The 16,637-nt window shown below is 38.7% G+C and overlaps 1 protein-coding gene across 1 annotated transcript in view; it reads left to right on the forward strand.

The window, feature by feature from the left end:
- The first annotated feature begins 370 nt into the window (after positions 1-370).
- Positions 371-16,637, forward strand: part of LOC149151402 (pre-mRNA cleavage factor Im 25 kDa subunit 2-like) — a 185,159-nt gene continuing 168,892 nt past the window's right edge. Inside the window, exon 1 of the mRNA XM_089440327.1 lies at positions 371-797. Coding sequence (XP_089296453.1) covers positions 679-797 — 119 coding nt within the window. The 5' untranslated portion in view covers positions 371-678. The remainder of the gene's footprint in view (positions 798-16,637) is intronic.

Raw genomic sequence — 16,637 nt, forward strand, 5'->3', positions numbered from 1 at the left:
TCGTGTAAATCTCTTTTAATGTGAAAATAGATTTGATCCCTCTTAACTCTTGGTAGATTTAGAGTTTAATACAAAAAATGCAATAATTTTTTTCTTTAATGAAAAACACTGCTAATATCCTAGGTTGATTTTACATCTTTTCATTTTACACAGATTATGTTATAGCAAAAAACAACATAAAAATATTTGAATGTAAATTTTATTCACTATTTTCCTAAAATTTTTTAATGTCAAAATGGAATTGATAGTTTTCCCTTGGTATTTTTTATTTTGTTTTCGTAGAATTTTTAAATATCAAAATAGATTTAAGCCCTTTTAACCCTTATTTTTTATTTAAAAAAAAAACCTACGAATGCCCTAGGTATCAAAGTAATCCCTACTTGGATAAATCCCATGTCCAATCTACCCTTATAATACCATAACGATTTGAACCCCTTGCATGTGCCTTAGGTAAATCCCACGTCGATTCAACTTCTTTTCATTTTACACCGATTGTGTTACGGCCCAAAAGGAACATGAAAAGATTTGAATGTAGGTTTCGTTGGCGGTTTTCCTGAAGTTTCCAGAGAGAGCTGCTATCCCATTCGCAGTCGTAAACAGCCCATAGAAGGAAGAAATAAGAAAGCTCGCTGCTGCTGAATTCTTGATCTCTGACGCATAATACATCGGCAAGAGAAGATGTTGTCGGGACCGGTTGTAAATGCCTACCCTCTGTCAAGCTACACATTTGGGACCAAAGAGCCCAAGATGGAGAAAGACACCTCTGTTGCAGACAGGCTTGCAAGAATGAAAGTCAAGTAAGTAAATGCTTCATTGTTTAGTCTCTGTTTTTGACTAAACGTGGAAAGTGATCATGATTACCTTCATGGCTATGCATAACACAACGTAACACTTTTTTCGTCTGGGCATTGATCTCTTATTCCCACGCACGGTTAGAAAGCCAAAAAAATTCTATCTTTGTGATTAGCCCTCATGAACCCTAAGTGGCTAGGCCTAGGGTTTACCGTTTAATTTCTCATGTGTTGTTATACTTTGATGTTTTACTTTTCTGGAAATGCACTAGACATTCTGATTGCACATTCTGTTCATGTACCTTTTTTATGGCCATTTTTGGCCAGCAGTGGCGGGTGTTATATATGAATTAAATTTAAATTATTGAATGCCGAAGGCCGATCAAGGTTGTGGCCTGGGATCTAATCTCAGGAAAGGTGCCTGGCATAGAAATATAGGAACATTTTGAATTCCTTGAACATGAATGACATACCCTTCTGGGGGTAATTCCTTATTGCTTTTGAGGGTGTTCTGGGGCTGTTAAAGATTTTAACGGGATGCTAACCAGGCCATTCTCGCTCTATCTTAAGTGATTATGCTACTTCCACCATATTGTAATTTTTATGCCGAAGGCGTTCTTTAAGGGGAAGGTTATTCCAGAGGCTTTTCGTCTGAGACCAGTGGCAGTTATATGATGGGTGCGGGACTTATGGTTCGTGCAACAACATCAATCTCCGGGCCTGCAGCTGCTTGCCGGGCATTGCCCGCAACGACAGCCAAGAAGAGGACTCTCAACCGTGGTCCAGCGGCTGTGTTCGGAGGACGCCATTACATTTAGGATGACCAAGAAAACATGCCAATGATGAGCCAAGTGTTGAAGATATGGGAAGGCGTTGTACACCCCAGCTCTTACCCCGGTTCCCCTCTCTATACAGGGATTTACCCAAACAACCAGCAATATCGGCTTCTTATGGGGAAAAATCTATATGTACCTGCATGCAACGACCGTGATCATGCCTCTACTCCGCTGTAAAAGCCTCGCACAGTATTTTTTTTTTTTGGTTTGCTTGCATTATTATACCTGCCGATAGACGGGTTATTTTAATTATGTTGTAATTGGTTTGGATTCAAATTGGTTCCACTTTCAATTGGTTTATCCTGGAATTTGCCAAAGTTTTTCAGTGCTTCATCTCGATATGATTAATATTATTATTTGTATCTATTGATTTCACAAATGAAATGTCGACCAGATGAAAAGAACCGTTCGAAATTTATGCCGCCTTTCTATGATCAAGCACAATCCGCACGAAAATTTATTTAGAAACCATCTGCCCAAACATGGATACTGTTGACCAATGATTATTGATGGATTTAATTTTAATTTTTTTTAATACACCTTAAATTATAATTATTATAAAACATGAGTTTTTCCAGAGTTTATCATGCATACAAGTTAACGCACTGAAGGTCTCCAGTCCAAGTCTGGGAGGTGCCACTTTTGCAATGATATCTGGGTTACAGGGGTTTTCAAGAGTTTAACTGAGGGAGCCTTTAATTTTTTCCGCAGCTACAGGTTACTGGAACAAGGCTTTAATTTTTGTTCGCAGCTCCAGGTTCAATTGTTTACAGGCATGCTTATTTGAAGCTTTGCTTACAGAAGGGTTTCACAACTATAGGTTACTGGAGGAGGCCTTTATTTTTTTTGCAGCTACAGATACTAGAGGAGGCTTTTAATTTTTTTTGCAGCTACAGGTTCAATTGTTTACAGGTATGCTTATTTGAAGTTTTTTATGGTTACTTAGAAGTGCCCTCATTTCGGGTTGTAGCAACTTGATTCGACTTGTTCTAATCATAGTTTTAAAAACCGGCCGGTTCACTGGCTAAACCAGTGGGACCGGGCAAAAAACCTGGTTTGAGGGGCAACTTCGCCGATTTTTCACAAAAATTGGTCCTAATTTGTTGGTTGGTGACGGAACCAGCCGGTTTATGGGTAAACTGGCTGGTTCAGTCATAAACCGGCCAGTTCATTACCACATTGGCCGCGGACTCACTGGGAGGTTTTTTTTGCGGCTTCTAAGGTGGTTTGGAGGGAAACTAAGGGTTGTTTCCCTCCAAAAACACCACCTCCAAGCCAATAAAAGGAGGTCTCCCCTCATTTGTCTCACACATCTCATTTGGAGTTTTTGTGAGTTTTGTTGGGAGCTTGGAGAGTGTTGAATTTTTGCTGGAGTAGTCATCTTGGAGGGTTGGAGTTGGACTTGAAGCTATTTTGGAGATAGTTTGGCGCTATTAGTATACTTGACATCTTCAAGAGGAGGCTAGGGAAGCTAGTTTGCATTTCCAGGTAAGGATTTTCACTTGAAAAAATCCATATTTCGCTGTTGTCAGTGTATTTAATTTTTTTTATGTGTTTTATGTTACATTGTTATCAAATCTCTAGTTCTTTGTTGTCGAATTTTGTAGGCTAAATTTGCCCATTTTTTTCCCAAATTTATCTTAGGTTTTCCATTTTTCTTAGTTGCAATTTTTTTAAGGGCATATTTCTTTGCAAATTTCAAATATTTCTAGCCATCATGCCTCAAAAAGCCAAGGACAGTGCATGGGCTCATTGTGATGTGATTGATGGAAAAATGATATGCAAATTTTGCAATAAATCTATTGGAGGTGGTGGGGGTATTGTAAGGTTGAAACAACACTTGGGTGGGATAAGAGGCCAGGTAAAGCCATGTGATGCACCAAAGGAAGTGATAGGTCCTGTTAGGACATAATACCTTGCCAAGTTTGAGAAGTTTGTGAGGAGAATAAGGCTAGGGAGAAAGCTATCCAAGAAGAAATTACAAGGAAGAAGGAAATTTTACAAGCTATTAAAGAGAGTGGGTATATGATGATTTTGAGATTCAAGACTCCTCTTCTATCCTTTCCACTAATGACCCCTTTCACTATGTTCCTCCTGCTTTTGGGTCTTATCATCAAGGCCAACAATCTAAATGAACAAAGAGGCAAAACATCCAAAGTTAATTCTCATCCTTTGCCACCACTGTGTCTGCTAATCCCACTTCCTCCTAGCCAAGCAGTCAACTCACTTTGGATGAACATTGGAAAAAACAATGCAAATAATCTTCTTTTCAATACATTGCTAGATGGTGGTATGATGTAGTTATCCCATTTAATGCTGCTCGTTCACCTTATTACCAAGCTATGTGGGACTTTGTTATAGCTACAAGAAAGGGCTTTAAAGGACCTACTATGCATGACTTGAGGGGAGATCTTTTACAAAAAGAAATTTCTTCCATTGATGAGTATTTGGCTGATTATAAAGAATCATGGTTCAAAACAGGTTGTTCAGTCATGTCAGATGGATGGATTGATGGAAAGAACCACACTATCTTTAATTTCCTTGTTTCTTGCCCTCAAGGAACCATGTTTTTGAGATAAGTTGATGCATCTGATAAGGGGAGGGATGCAACCCTTTTATTTGATCTTTTGGATGACATTATTAAGGAAGTGGGGGAGCAAAATGTTGTGCAGGTCATCACAAATTTTGCCTCAAACTATGTTCTTGTTGGAAAGATGTTTAAGTCCAATTATAAGACCATATTTTTGACTCCATGTGCTACACATTGCATAGACCTCATGCTTGAGCACATAGGCAAAATCAAGTGGGTAAAAAACATTGTAGAGCATGCCAAGTGCATTACAAAATACAACTACTACCACTCATGGGTATTGAGCCTAAGGAGGAAAAACATTGGGGCAAAGAGCTTGTTAGGCTTGCAATTACGAAATTTGCAACTCACTTTGTCACGTTGCAATGTCTCAATTCTCAACAAAAAACTTGCAGAAAATGTTTTCTTTTGATGATTGGACTTCATCTCGGTGGGCTTGTAGACAAGATGGTAAAGATACCAAAAATAAAGTTTTTGATAATTATTTCTGGAAAAGGTCTACAGAGCCTTGTGAAAATTACTGAGCCCCTTGTTAAGGTGCTATAGATGGTGGATGGGGAAAAATTGGCCATGGGTTGCATTTATGAGGCCATGGATCAGGCAAAGGAGTAGATACGGGCAACGCATAAGGATAAGTTAGCTAAATATGGGCATATATGGGAGATCTTTAATAATAGATGGAATAATCAACTCCATCGTCCTATACATGCAATTGGGTATTTCATGTCTTTTTTTTAAAATCGGTTCATTGAGATTTGACCAGTCTCGGTTTGACCGGTTCCAATTTGAAACCTGGTTTATTAGGTGGATTGGTCCAGTCACCGGTTTCGGGTTTTAAAACTATGGTTCTAATATGCCTTTAAACTAGTGAGAAAGTGCTGCCATATGCTGTCCCCACACTGCACAAATCATTCCCCTCACGTTGTTACGGATTTTAATAGATGTTTCCTTCAAGCAATTATATCCTTACACGAAAATACTAATACTACTATGTGAGAATCATGCGGTCCATTCCTTTGAAAAAATATCACCAATAACCTTACTGTGAAGATGAACATATTCATTCTTTGGTAGCCATGGCTGCTGCTGGCTTCAAATTTGCGATTAAAAAAATTTCGAGGAGCATATATTATTTTTGAGATTAACCAAAATTATTTTTTGAATCTTAAGCATGGGAGTCAACTAGAATTTGTGGAACACTGCTAATTTTAACACAATTTACTTCAATGTTCCTTTATCACCCCAATGACAATTTCCAATTATATCTAGTGGCAATCACATTAATTCAAACACATTGATAGTAAATGCAGATAGAACATAAAAACATGTGCAGAAGACAAGCCAAGACAAGAGGACACAAGATGTGGTAGATGCTAGGGAAAAACCCCAATGTGTGGAAACCCTTTGATCAAATCTTCTTATTATTCTTCAATAGTTCAGCAGAGAGAGAGAGTACAAATATCAAATTAACTTACCCAAAACAATCCTGTCAAATCAACAGTCAACAATAATCAACTGCAGCCCTAACTAGAAAGTCAACGGTGGTCAAAGCAGTTCAAAAATGTCCTCCAAGCAGCTCGGTCAACAATAGATAAATTTGGCCTTCCAAGAGGGTCAAAGTCAACCCAAAAACAGTTTGGTCAACATAGTCAAACATTGCTATAATTTCTGTAGTTAAAGGTTGAAGTCAAACCAGTCAAATTGTCCCAATCACAATGAAAATTGTGCCAATCAATGCGGCCTTCAAAAATCAAAATTCTGCCCATTGGAACGAAGGCAACGTTGGTCAAAATCACCCAAGTCAATGCTGGTCAAAATCACCCAAGCCAATGTTGGGCAACGCTGTCTTGTTTTTTGAAATTTTCGGCCTCAAAACGGTCTTGAAATTCGTCCTCCTTTCACACGTGTGAAGTAGGGAAGGCTGCCTCCAAGATGTACGAAGCAATCAAGAGAGGAGAGAGAGAGATATGTGATGTCCAAATGAGAGAGAGGTCACTCCTATTTATACACTTCGTTGAGGGTGAGGATACACATCTATTGGGCTTCATGAGCCTACATTTGGCTGAGGCTGACCCTGACAATTTGTGCATGAGAGAGAGTAAATTCAAATTCCATTTCTGCTTGTTAGAATGAGATGATCTTTATATCAAAATTGGACCTCTCATAAAGAGGAATCCAATGCAATAATCATCTCCATCATATGAGCTGTCTTAAGGTGGAATTTGGCCTTACTTGCCAATTTTAACACTCCCTCTCAACTAGGGAGAGTTCCACTTGTTAATCCATCTGTCATCATCATGCTAACTTGTCATCTTGTACCATCCCTGTCATCATAGCCCTGCTTTGCTGAACCATGAAGTAATAATGAAGAAGAAGTTATCGAGAGTAAGTCATAAGATCATACCACTCTCCACTGACAAAAGTCATTCCTTAACCCCAGATCAAGTTGTTGAACACCATGCATCCTAGTCATAGGGAGTACGACAATACACAATGCGTCCATAAGTAGTGCTATAGTCCCTAACCATCTTTTCCCAACTCATTGGCCAGATGAGTGGTACTTCCCATGAGATTCGGACTCCATGGGTAGGATGTGTGTTGGGGCATCGATAGGAGAAGGTGAACCATTCATCCTATGAATATGTCAATTGTAGGGGAAGGTGAATCACTCGCCCTATATGCATATGTCTGGGTAGGGGAAGGTGAACCACTCACCCTACACACATGTCAACCATAATGGGTTATCACGGGGGAAGGTGAATCACTCACCATGTATCCAGCGCACCACTAGGGAAAGGTGAACCACTCACCCTATGGTCGCTCATAGCTCCATGAAGTACCCCAAGCCCCCAGGAGCTCCTAGAGCTCTGTGTTCAACTCATACGGGACCTTCATAGGAGGGTCGTTCCACGACTCCAAGTCTCTCTCTGAAGGTTAAGAATTTGGCCTTCCCCAAAGGCTTCTTGAGAATGTCTGCGACCTGCTCATTCGTCTTGATGTTATGGAGCCTTATTGCTCCCCGTGGTACCATATCTCGGATAAAGTGGTACCTGATATCAATGTGCTTGGAGCAGTCATGGAACACAAGATTCTCTGATAGGCGAATCCCATTCTGGTTGTCGCAGAAGATCACTGTGGTATCAAGAACGTGCTCAAATAGCTCACTGAAGAGCTTCCTCAACCAAACAACTTCACAACTGGCCATATTCGCAACAATGTATTCAACCTTATCGGTGCTTAGTGCAACTGATTTTTGCTTCCTGCTCATCCAAGATATAGAAGCAGACCCCAAAAAGAAGCAACACCTAAACGTGTTCTTATGATCCACCACACTGCTAGCCTAGTCAGCATCTGAATATCCATGTAGCCTCAAGTTCCCGACAGTGTATCTAAGACCATAGTGGATTGTGCCCCAAAGATATCTCAAGAGATTCTTAGTAGTAATCCAATGAATGTGATGAGGCTCGACCATAAATTGACTCAATGTGTTCACAACAAAGCATATGTCACGACGAGAGTTTACCAAGAACATTAGGGCCCCAACAAGTTGACAATACTTGGAAGGGTTTGCTAACCCGGGCCCAACAACACTTCCACATAGCTTCCTAAAGTTGAGTTCCATCGGAGTAGTCACAGACTTGCAATTCATCATTCCACATCTCTCAAGTAGCTTCACAATGTATTTTCCTTGAGAAAGGAAAACGTCACCTGGTTTCTTCCAGACCTCAAGCCCTAGGAAGTAATGCATTAGTCCTAGGTTCTTCATCTCGAATTCGGAAGCCAACTCCCTCTTGCATTGATGAATGTGAGGGTCATCACCTGTCAGAAAGAGATCATCCACACAAAGGACCAGAATGAGAGGCTTGTCCTTTTCAATCTTGAAGTATAGGTTCGGGTCAACATTGCTCCTTGTAAATCCCAACTTCATAAGATAGCTATCAATCCTCTCATACCAAGCCTTAGGGGCTTGCTTCAACCCATAGAGGGCTTGCTTCAACCCATCCAGGGCTTCTTCAACCTGCATACATATGTCTCACGATCTTGAACTTTGAACCCCTCGGGTTGTTCCACATAGATTTCCTCCTTAAGTGAACCATGCAAGAAGGTAGTTTTGGCACCCATCTGGTGTAGGATCCATCCTTGCATAGCGACAAGGGCTATGATCGAACAAATGGTGGTAGATTGGGCAACTGGTGCAAATTTCTCATCATAGTCTATTCCTTCCTTTCGAGAGAATCCTCGAGCAACAAATCTGGCCTTGAACTTCTCAACACTCTGATTAGCTCCACGTTTGATTTTGTAGAGCCATTTTGTAGTGACCACTAACTTATCCTTGGGTCTAGGAACCACATCCCAGACATCATTATTCATGATCGACTCATACTCCTCGTTCATCGCATCCTTCCAAACTTGGTGTTTCACGACTTCTTTGAATGTGCAAGGCTCATATTGTACAATGGTACTCATGGCAGCTAACTACCCTTGGTACCTATTTGGCTTCTTGCTTTCATGAAATGTCCCCCTCGGTGCAATATGTGTCTCAGCATTTTCAAGAGTATCTTTGAGCCACAAAGGTATTTTTCTTGAAGTAGTGGGCTCATTAGGAGGTGGATCAATGAGATCCATCGGACCTTCAACATCGGGCATTGGTTCATCAGGCAGAGGTTCAACCTGCTTTTTCGCATCAACATCATCATTGTCCTTCCTAGGGATAGGAGGATCTCAGATCTTTCTAAGAGCAGAATCTTCATCGAAAGTGACATGATGACGTAATTCCACTTCCCTTTGACCAGGCACATAGATTCTATATGCCTTAGAAGTTTCACTGTCGCCACAAATGTTCCTTTCTTCCCAGATGCATCTAGTTTGTTTCTTTTCTCTTTCGGCACATGAAAATATACAGGACAACCAAAAGTTTTAAAATGAGAAACACCTGGTTTTACCGGTGAATACTTTTTCTGGTGTCGTGAAGTCGAAAGCTTGACGTGGGCATCTTTTTTGGACATACACAGCAGTGTTGGCAACTTCTCCCCATAAGAAATTCATAAGATCTTGATCATGAAGCATGGCACCGATGGCTTCTATGATATTACGATTCTTCGTTTTGGCAAAACCATTTTGTTCAGGAGTATATGAAGTAGTGGTCTCCCTCTTAATGCCAGCTTCTCTACAATAGTCTTTGAATTCATTTGACTCATATTTAGTCCCATTATCGGTCCTCAATATTTTGATCTTTTTCCGTGTTTGAGTCTTGACCAAGGCTTTGAAAGAGTGGAACCATTTGAATACTTCATCCTTCTTCTTTAAGAAATAGATCCTTGTTTTGCGAGAGAAGTCATCCAAAAAAACAACATAGTATAAATATCCACCCAAAGATGTCATGGGCAACATACTCGATAGATCAGAATGGACCAATTGAAGAATATTGCTGGTTTGAGTTTCACTTGAGGGGAATGGTCCCCTTATATGTTTTCCAGCTTCACATCCCTGACAAACACTTCCATGATTTACATTGAATTCAGGCATACCTGTGACCATCTTCCTTACATCAGGTAAGGCTTTGAAATGAAGGTGAGCAAATCTCCGGTGCCATAATTTGGATTGAAGACAAGTATCACAAGTCATTGCTCCCAATGGACTTCCTCCAACTTGATAAAGACCTTCAACGCTGAATCCAAGAGTGAATGCATCTCTTGGGTTCCTTTGCCAAACACGAACCTTCCCATGAATGAATGACACCTTGAAACCTTTATCGTCCATCACAGAAATAGAGACCAAGTTCTTTTTCAGATCAGATACATATAGTACTTCTTGTAAATGAAGAGTTTGACCTTGATTTAAGTGGAGAGTAACAATCCCAATTCCTTTCTCGAGACAAGTGGCATTATCCCCAAGTATAATCTCCATATTCGTCTTCTTTTCAATCGAGTTAGAGAGAGTCTCTTTGTACCCAGTGAAGTGCCTTAAGGCACCACTATCAATCAACCAATGACTCAATGTATCCAGAGGAGAGGCAGCGGCGAGGGCAGAAATAAGATAAAATTCCTTTTGCTTTACAACATTAACTTCTTCATACCTGGACTTTTTCGACTCCTTGGGGGGACGACCATTTCAATTTCGAGCAGCGTGAGCATTCCTGTTTCCTTTGTTGTTGAACCTGTTGTTCCTTTGATTGCCATTACCCTTGAAGTTGTTGTTATGGTTGTCCTCATCTCTCGAAGTGTCCTTTTTGTGAGGACACTCTCTAGCGAAGTGGCCAAACCTGTTGCAATTGAAGCATCTTCCTTTTCATCCTTCATTAAATCCTGTCTTGAACCCTTGTCCTTGATTCCTTGGACCAACATTGTTCCTCTTAGAATGAGTGGAGAAGGCGGTAGGATTGTTTCCATTTGAGGGCTTGTCTCTTTCCATCATCCTTATTTCTTCTTGAGTGCATCTAGCCAATAATTCATCAAATCCCGGAATCCTGTCATTGTTGAGGATGGGAGTGTTGAATACATCCCATTCTCTTGTAAGGCCTCCAAGTGCAATGAGAGTGAGCTCCCTGTCACCAGTGACTTCTCCAATAGATAGGAGATCATTCTTGATCTCGGTAATCCTCATGAAGTAGGATCGGATGGATTCTCCTCTATCCATCTCGATGTCTTTCAACTTGTTCTTGAGAAAGAGAGTTTGATTTGCATTATTTACTTTGAACATCCCAACTAGCTTGTCATACATCTCCTTAAATGTTTCCAAATCAGAAATATAGGCAACCAAAGGTTTGTGAATAGAATGAACAATACTTTTCTTAGCTTTAACCTCACTTTTCTTTTACTTTGTTTGTACAGTTGTTGATGCATTTGAAGGAGGCTCCACTATTTTTCCTTTGACATAGTCCATGGCATCATTTTCTTCCAATGTTAAATCGGGAGTCATCTTCCATGCATGATAGTCGGATTTGTCCTTAAGCTTGTCGTTGGTTTTGAAGAATGATGTAGTCGTCATTGGGACTAGTTCCATGTCCTTGTCCAACAACTTCCCTTAGTGATTGCTTTTCCTCACTCTTGCTTGGTCTTTGTCTTCCCCTGAGCTCTGAAACCATGTTAATTTTAGATAACAATGGTATGTTCTATGCTTTAGCACAATTTCCTTCAATGTTCCTTTATCAACCCAATGAAAATTCCAATTATATCCAATAGCAATCACATTAATTTAAACGCATTGATAGTAAATGCAAATAAAACTTGAAAACATGTGTATAAGACAAGCCAAGACAAGAGGACACAAGATGTGGCAAATGCCAAGGAAAAGCCCCAATGTGGGGAAACTCTTTGATCAAATCTTCTTATTATTCTTCAATAGTTCAGCAAAGAGAGAGTCAGTACAAATATCAAATTAATTTGCCCAAAACAGTCCTGTCAAATCAGTAGTCAACAACAGTCAATTGCAACCCTAACCAAAAAGTCAATGGTGGTCAAAGTAGCTCCAAAATGTCCTCCAAGTAGCTCAACCAACAGTAGATAAATTTGGCCTTCCAAGAGGGTCAAAGTGAACCCAAAAACAGTTCGGTCAGCCTAGTCAAACACTCTATAATTTATGCAGTCAAAGGCTATGTCATCACTGAAGTCAAACTAGTTAAACTATTGAATTGCCTCGAAAACTGTGCCAACCAATGCGGCCTTCAAAAATCGAAATTCTGCCCACTAGAACGAATTCCACGCTCGTCAAAATCACCCAAGTCAACGCTGTCCTGTTTCCTGAAATTTTCAGCCTCCAAAACAGTGCTGAAATTCATCCTCCTTTCACACGTGCGAAGTAGGGAAGGCTGCCTCCAAGCTATACGAACCAATCAAGAGAGGGGAGAGAGAGATATGTGATTAGATGAGTGATGTCCAGATGAGAGAGAGGTCACTCCTATTTATACACTTCGTTGAGGATGAGGAGACACATCTATTGGGCTTCATGAGCCTACATTTGGCTGAGGCCGACCTTGACAATTTGTGCATGAGAGATAATAAATTCAAAATTCCATTTTTGCTTGTTAGAATGAGATGATCTTTATATCAAAATTGGACCTCTCGAAAAGAGGAATCTAATGGAATAATCATCTCCATCATATGCATTGTCCTAAGGTGGAATTTGGCCCTAGTTTCCAATTTGAACAAACACACACCAAAATACTATGTGGAAAGCGAGCATGGTTGCTTTTTTAGTTGGTCACAAATTGGGAGAAGGGAATGTTGGGAAGAGAATATAAAATAAATATGGTGCGAAAAAAATAAAATATTAGTAGATTTATAGATTTACGCTTCTATTGACAAAGCTTCTCAGGGACTTGATGCAATTGTGAGAGGCCTTAAGGATACCCACTACCTGTATGGGGTAGAACTAGTGAGATAGCTTAGTTGCGGATGCACGGGGTTTGTCTTGAACCCTTTGTCCCTCTAAGGGTGAACGTAGGACTAGAGGAATATTGAATTCTCTAAGATGTTCCGATGTTGAACGCAATTTAGCATTTCCATGGAGGATGTGTGGTTGGCTCTATGGTTAACCAAATATATTAGGTTAACGAAGTTGAGAGTCTCTATGGTTAACCAAATATATTAGGTCAACGAAGTTGAGAGTCTCTATGGTTAACCAAATATGTTAGGTCAACGAAGTTGAGAGTCTTGGGATTGTGGATACCTCGACATGTATAGATGGTCTTGGAATCAACCCACAAGCCATCATTATGATCTTGGGCAAGTAATAAGATTATTCATAATATTTCAATCGGAATTCTATCTCTCTTTTGTAGCTATGGCATATATAAATGGATGGGCATCGTAAATATTATTGGTGTTGTGCATGCATTCAGGTACGTATGAATGAAGATGCTTCAAGGCTAGACCAAATGAAGGGCACTTCTTCATTGACATTGGCAAAAGAAATGTTAGTTTTACATTAATAGTCTCAAGAGACGTTGTGTCTTGTGTCACCTATAGTCGCCAATGACTTGGTTTTCATTAATAAAGATTCTTGAGCACATTGTCACCTTGGTAGTTAGGCTATTAAATTCATTTTACCACATTTAGTGTATTATTCTGAATTGAATCTCTAAGCAAATTATGTGCATACAATACCCAAATTATTCTTCATACATGAGCATAAAGATTAAACTTTAAAAAGAGCACAAAAAGAAAGAAAAAAACTTGTGACACATAATGTTCTATTTGTCATTCCCTTCCCTTGCTTCAGGGGTATGCTTGTATAATGTTTACGAATGACAAAAAATGGTAGGTCATTGGGACTCAAAAGGACAATCCAGTAGTCACAAACTGTGGGAGTGCCAAAGCAACTCCTAGAAGCTAAAAATAACTCAAGAAAAAGTCGTGGTTCATATTCTTAGTAGTCTTAATTGCAAATTCAACAGTTGCTTGAACACAGTTAAGGATGTCTTTTGTTGAGACTCCCTACAAGCATGTAGACTTGGAATAAATTTGTAGGCTTGTAAATTGTGAAATTGTCCAAAATTCTAATAGAAGTGTGCTAATGGGCATCCACAGTTGAGGTTGTTGGAGTACTAAGCCATCCATCAAGGTTCAATTCTTGTTGTGGTCTACCTCACCCCAATGAAATGGTTAAAAGAGGGATGAGGTTGTTGATGTTAGGAGGTTGGAAAGGAACTTCTGCATAGGCCTAAGTGTCTAGGTGTGTGGAAGTCGCCTAATTAACCTTTGACCTTAGGAATTACTATAATAATTAAATTAATTGACTTCTATAAGACAAAGCGAGTTAATTTAATGAAATGTAAAGGTTATTTGCATTAGTGAATTCGATGAATCTCAATTGTTGATATGAAGTGAGGTTGAAATCTAATAATCTCAATCATCAATCATTTTGTAGATTAGGGCTGTGGATTTGACCAATGACTCAAACTTGTAAAAGGAAGGCTATGCTAAAGGAGGAGTCGCATCTCGAGCACAAGACATAGTGAGATCTTAGTGATTGGGTGGAGAGGGACTTTCATTAAAGTGTGCTTATTCCTTTTGTACTTTATCATATTTATCCTTTGCCCCATGCCCAAATTAAAGGTGGTGGTAAATTGATGGTAATCTTTGCTTATAGTTACGTGAATTATGTCTAGAACATCACTTTAAATTATTTAGGTTGCTAATGTTGGCCTATGCGTTTATGCGGGCATATATCCCCCTCATGTGGGAAGGCCCCCCGACCTCTTAAATTGCATATAAATACACAACTTGAGTCATTTGTATCATTGTCTTTGATCATTAGAGTGATTCTTTTGCCTAATGTCACCATATCTTGTGTTTCTCTTGTTCATTGGTTCATTTGCTCTTCTCTTTATGATATGTTTTTGGTTTATTTTGATTTAGAGTTTGTTTATAGTTCCATTCAATCCTTCTCCCTTGTGTTTTCACATATTTTTATAATGGAGAGTGGATTTGACAAAGAATACCCAGTAATACCAAATGCTTAAAATAAATCATAACATACACAATGTGCATTAAATGTGAGCATGGAGCACAACTCCAAAATAATAAGAGAAATGGGTTATACAATAACTCCTTAAATAATAGGAGAACCTCTCCCAAGTGCCTCAATACATTCATATATCCAATTGACATTTATCTCTAATAACAACCACATGACCTCTATATATAAACCCATTCACTCATTACACATGTGGCCCTTCATTAGGTCGTTCATTCATTATAGATGTGGCTCTTCATTTGGTCGATCACTAGTACATACATTTACCCCATTACATATACATTTAAGCACACATATGCTTTCGTTGGGGTCATATCATATACACTTAACCCCCCATATATGCCTCACCCGGGGTCATATAATAGCATCCACTTTCAAAAATCTCTATTTGCGAAGTTTTGTAGTTAAGGACTTCACATGTGATGAAATTAAGTAATATGATTTCCTTAAATTCATGCTTTCTTGTTGCCACCAATGGGGATCCATCCATCCAAATTCAATTCTTTTTGATTTTAATCCTTGATAGCTAGTTGTTGCATGGTTTTCTTTCCTTTGATTCCACGTGCAACTATAGTGGCTTTTCCAAATTGTTGTTCATTAATAGTAATTTTTTGAATGATGGTTTTGTGATGCCTTGTTTTATGAATATTGCTGATTTTTCCATCTTCTTCCTTGATAATGTTGATGTCATTTTTTTTGTCTTCCTTGAAAAATTTCTTGGTAATAAGGGTGTTGATATGGTTTCACCCATGATGGTTTTTTTCCTTTTCATTTTTCACATCCATGTCATCCATCTTCTTTTTAGAGACATGGCATCCTCTATCCTTTGTGCTTGGTCTTTAGTACCTACCTTTGAAATAATTCCATCATATTTGATTTTGGCATTTTCAAGTTGGGGCTCAACTTCTTCAATTATTTTCTATTAACATTATGGAATCTTGTCTTCTTTTCCTTTTTGAAGCTGCAATGTGATGCCATCCATCAAATTCTTATGTCCTTGATTAATTTTGGATTTCATTTCTGATTTTATCTCAATGATATTTTGGGTTTCTTCAACTTGTCAATTTCCTCTTCAAGTATTTTGCTAGTATTCCCTTCAATTGTTTTGTTAGTATCTCTATCCCTATTCTTTGATTAAAACTCTTGTAGATGCTTTTTCACACTTATAACATCATTAAGAAGTTCTTGATTATGCTTATGCAACTTTTTTTCCACCATCTTTTTTATTTTATTTTATTTTTTTAATTTTCAGTTCTTCCCATAACTCATCCTTTTCCCACTTTCCTTTGTTAATCTTCTCTCGCTTCACATTATGAACCTCCTTAATGAGTGATTCATTAAAGGCTTGTATCTTGGACATAACATCTTTCTTCTTGATTTCTTCTTTTTTCATTCTGAATTTTATGCATCTCTTCCATTTTTGTATCCTTTATGCATTTATTAAGAATAGTTTATAGAATTCTTCCCAATAGTATCTTCATGAAGACTAGCCTCCTACTTAGAAGCCCCATCCCAAAAACAAAAACTTGTCCCAAAAGGATGTTTAGAATTTAGCTCAAACATGAACTTTTAGACATGTTTAGTGTGAATATGTGAGAAGTAGGTAGAGATGTTTAACAATTGGGGCTAAAATTGTATCCCATGCATGACTCAGACCAACAGAAATCTTAAAAATAGATTCTTCTCTAAAAGTATAAAGACAAGGCAAGGTAGAGAATTTGATCACACATGAGCAGTTGAGTTGGTTGAGTGATCTCAAGAAGAAAGTGTTGTTGAATCTTCTACTTGGATGCACAGTAGAAACTGATCTTCTCATATGATAACTACTTCCTAATGGTTTCCAGTCAATTTATCATATGCCACTTATATCATTAAGCAATTATACACAAAAAATCTCAACAATAATGCAATGGAAACAATAAGATCATAAAGAGACAATGATGC

This window comes from Pinus tabuliformis, chromosome 9 (genome assembly GCF_031772625.1).
Source record: "Pinus tabuliformis cultivar Carrire ecotype Pingquan chromosome 9, CPIR1, whole genome shotgun sequence".
NCBI lineage: Eukaryota > Viridiplantae > Streptophyta > Pinopsida > Pinales > Pinaceae > Pinus > Pinus tabuliformis.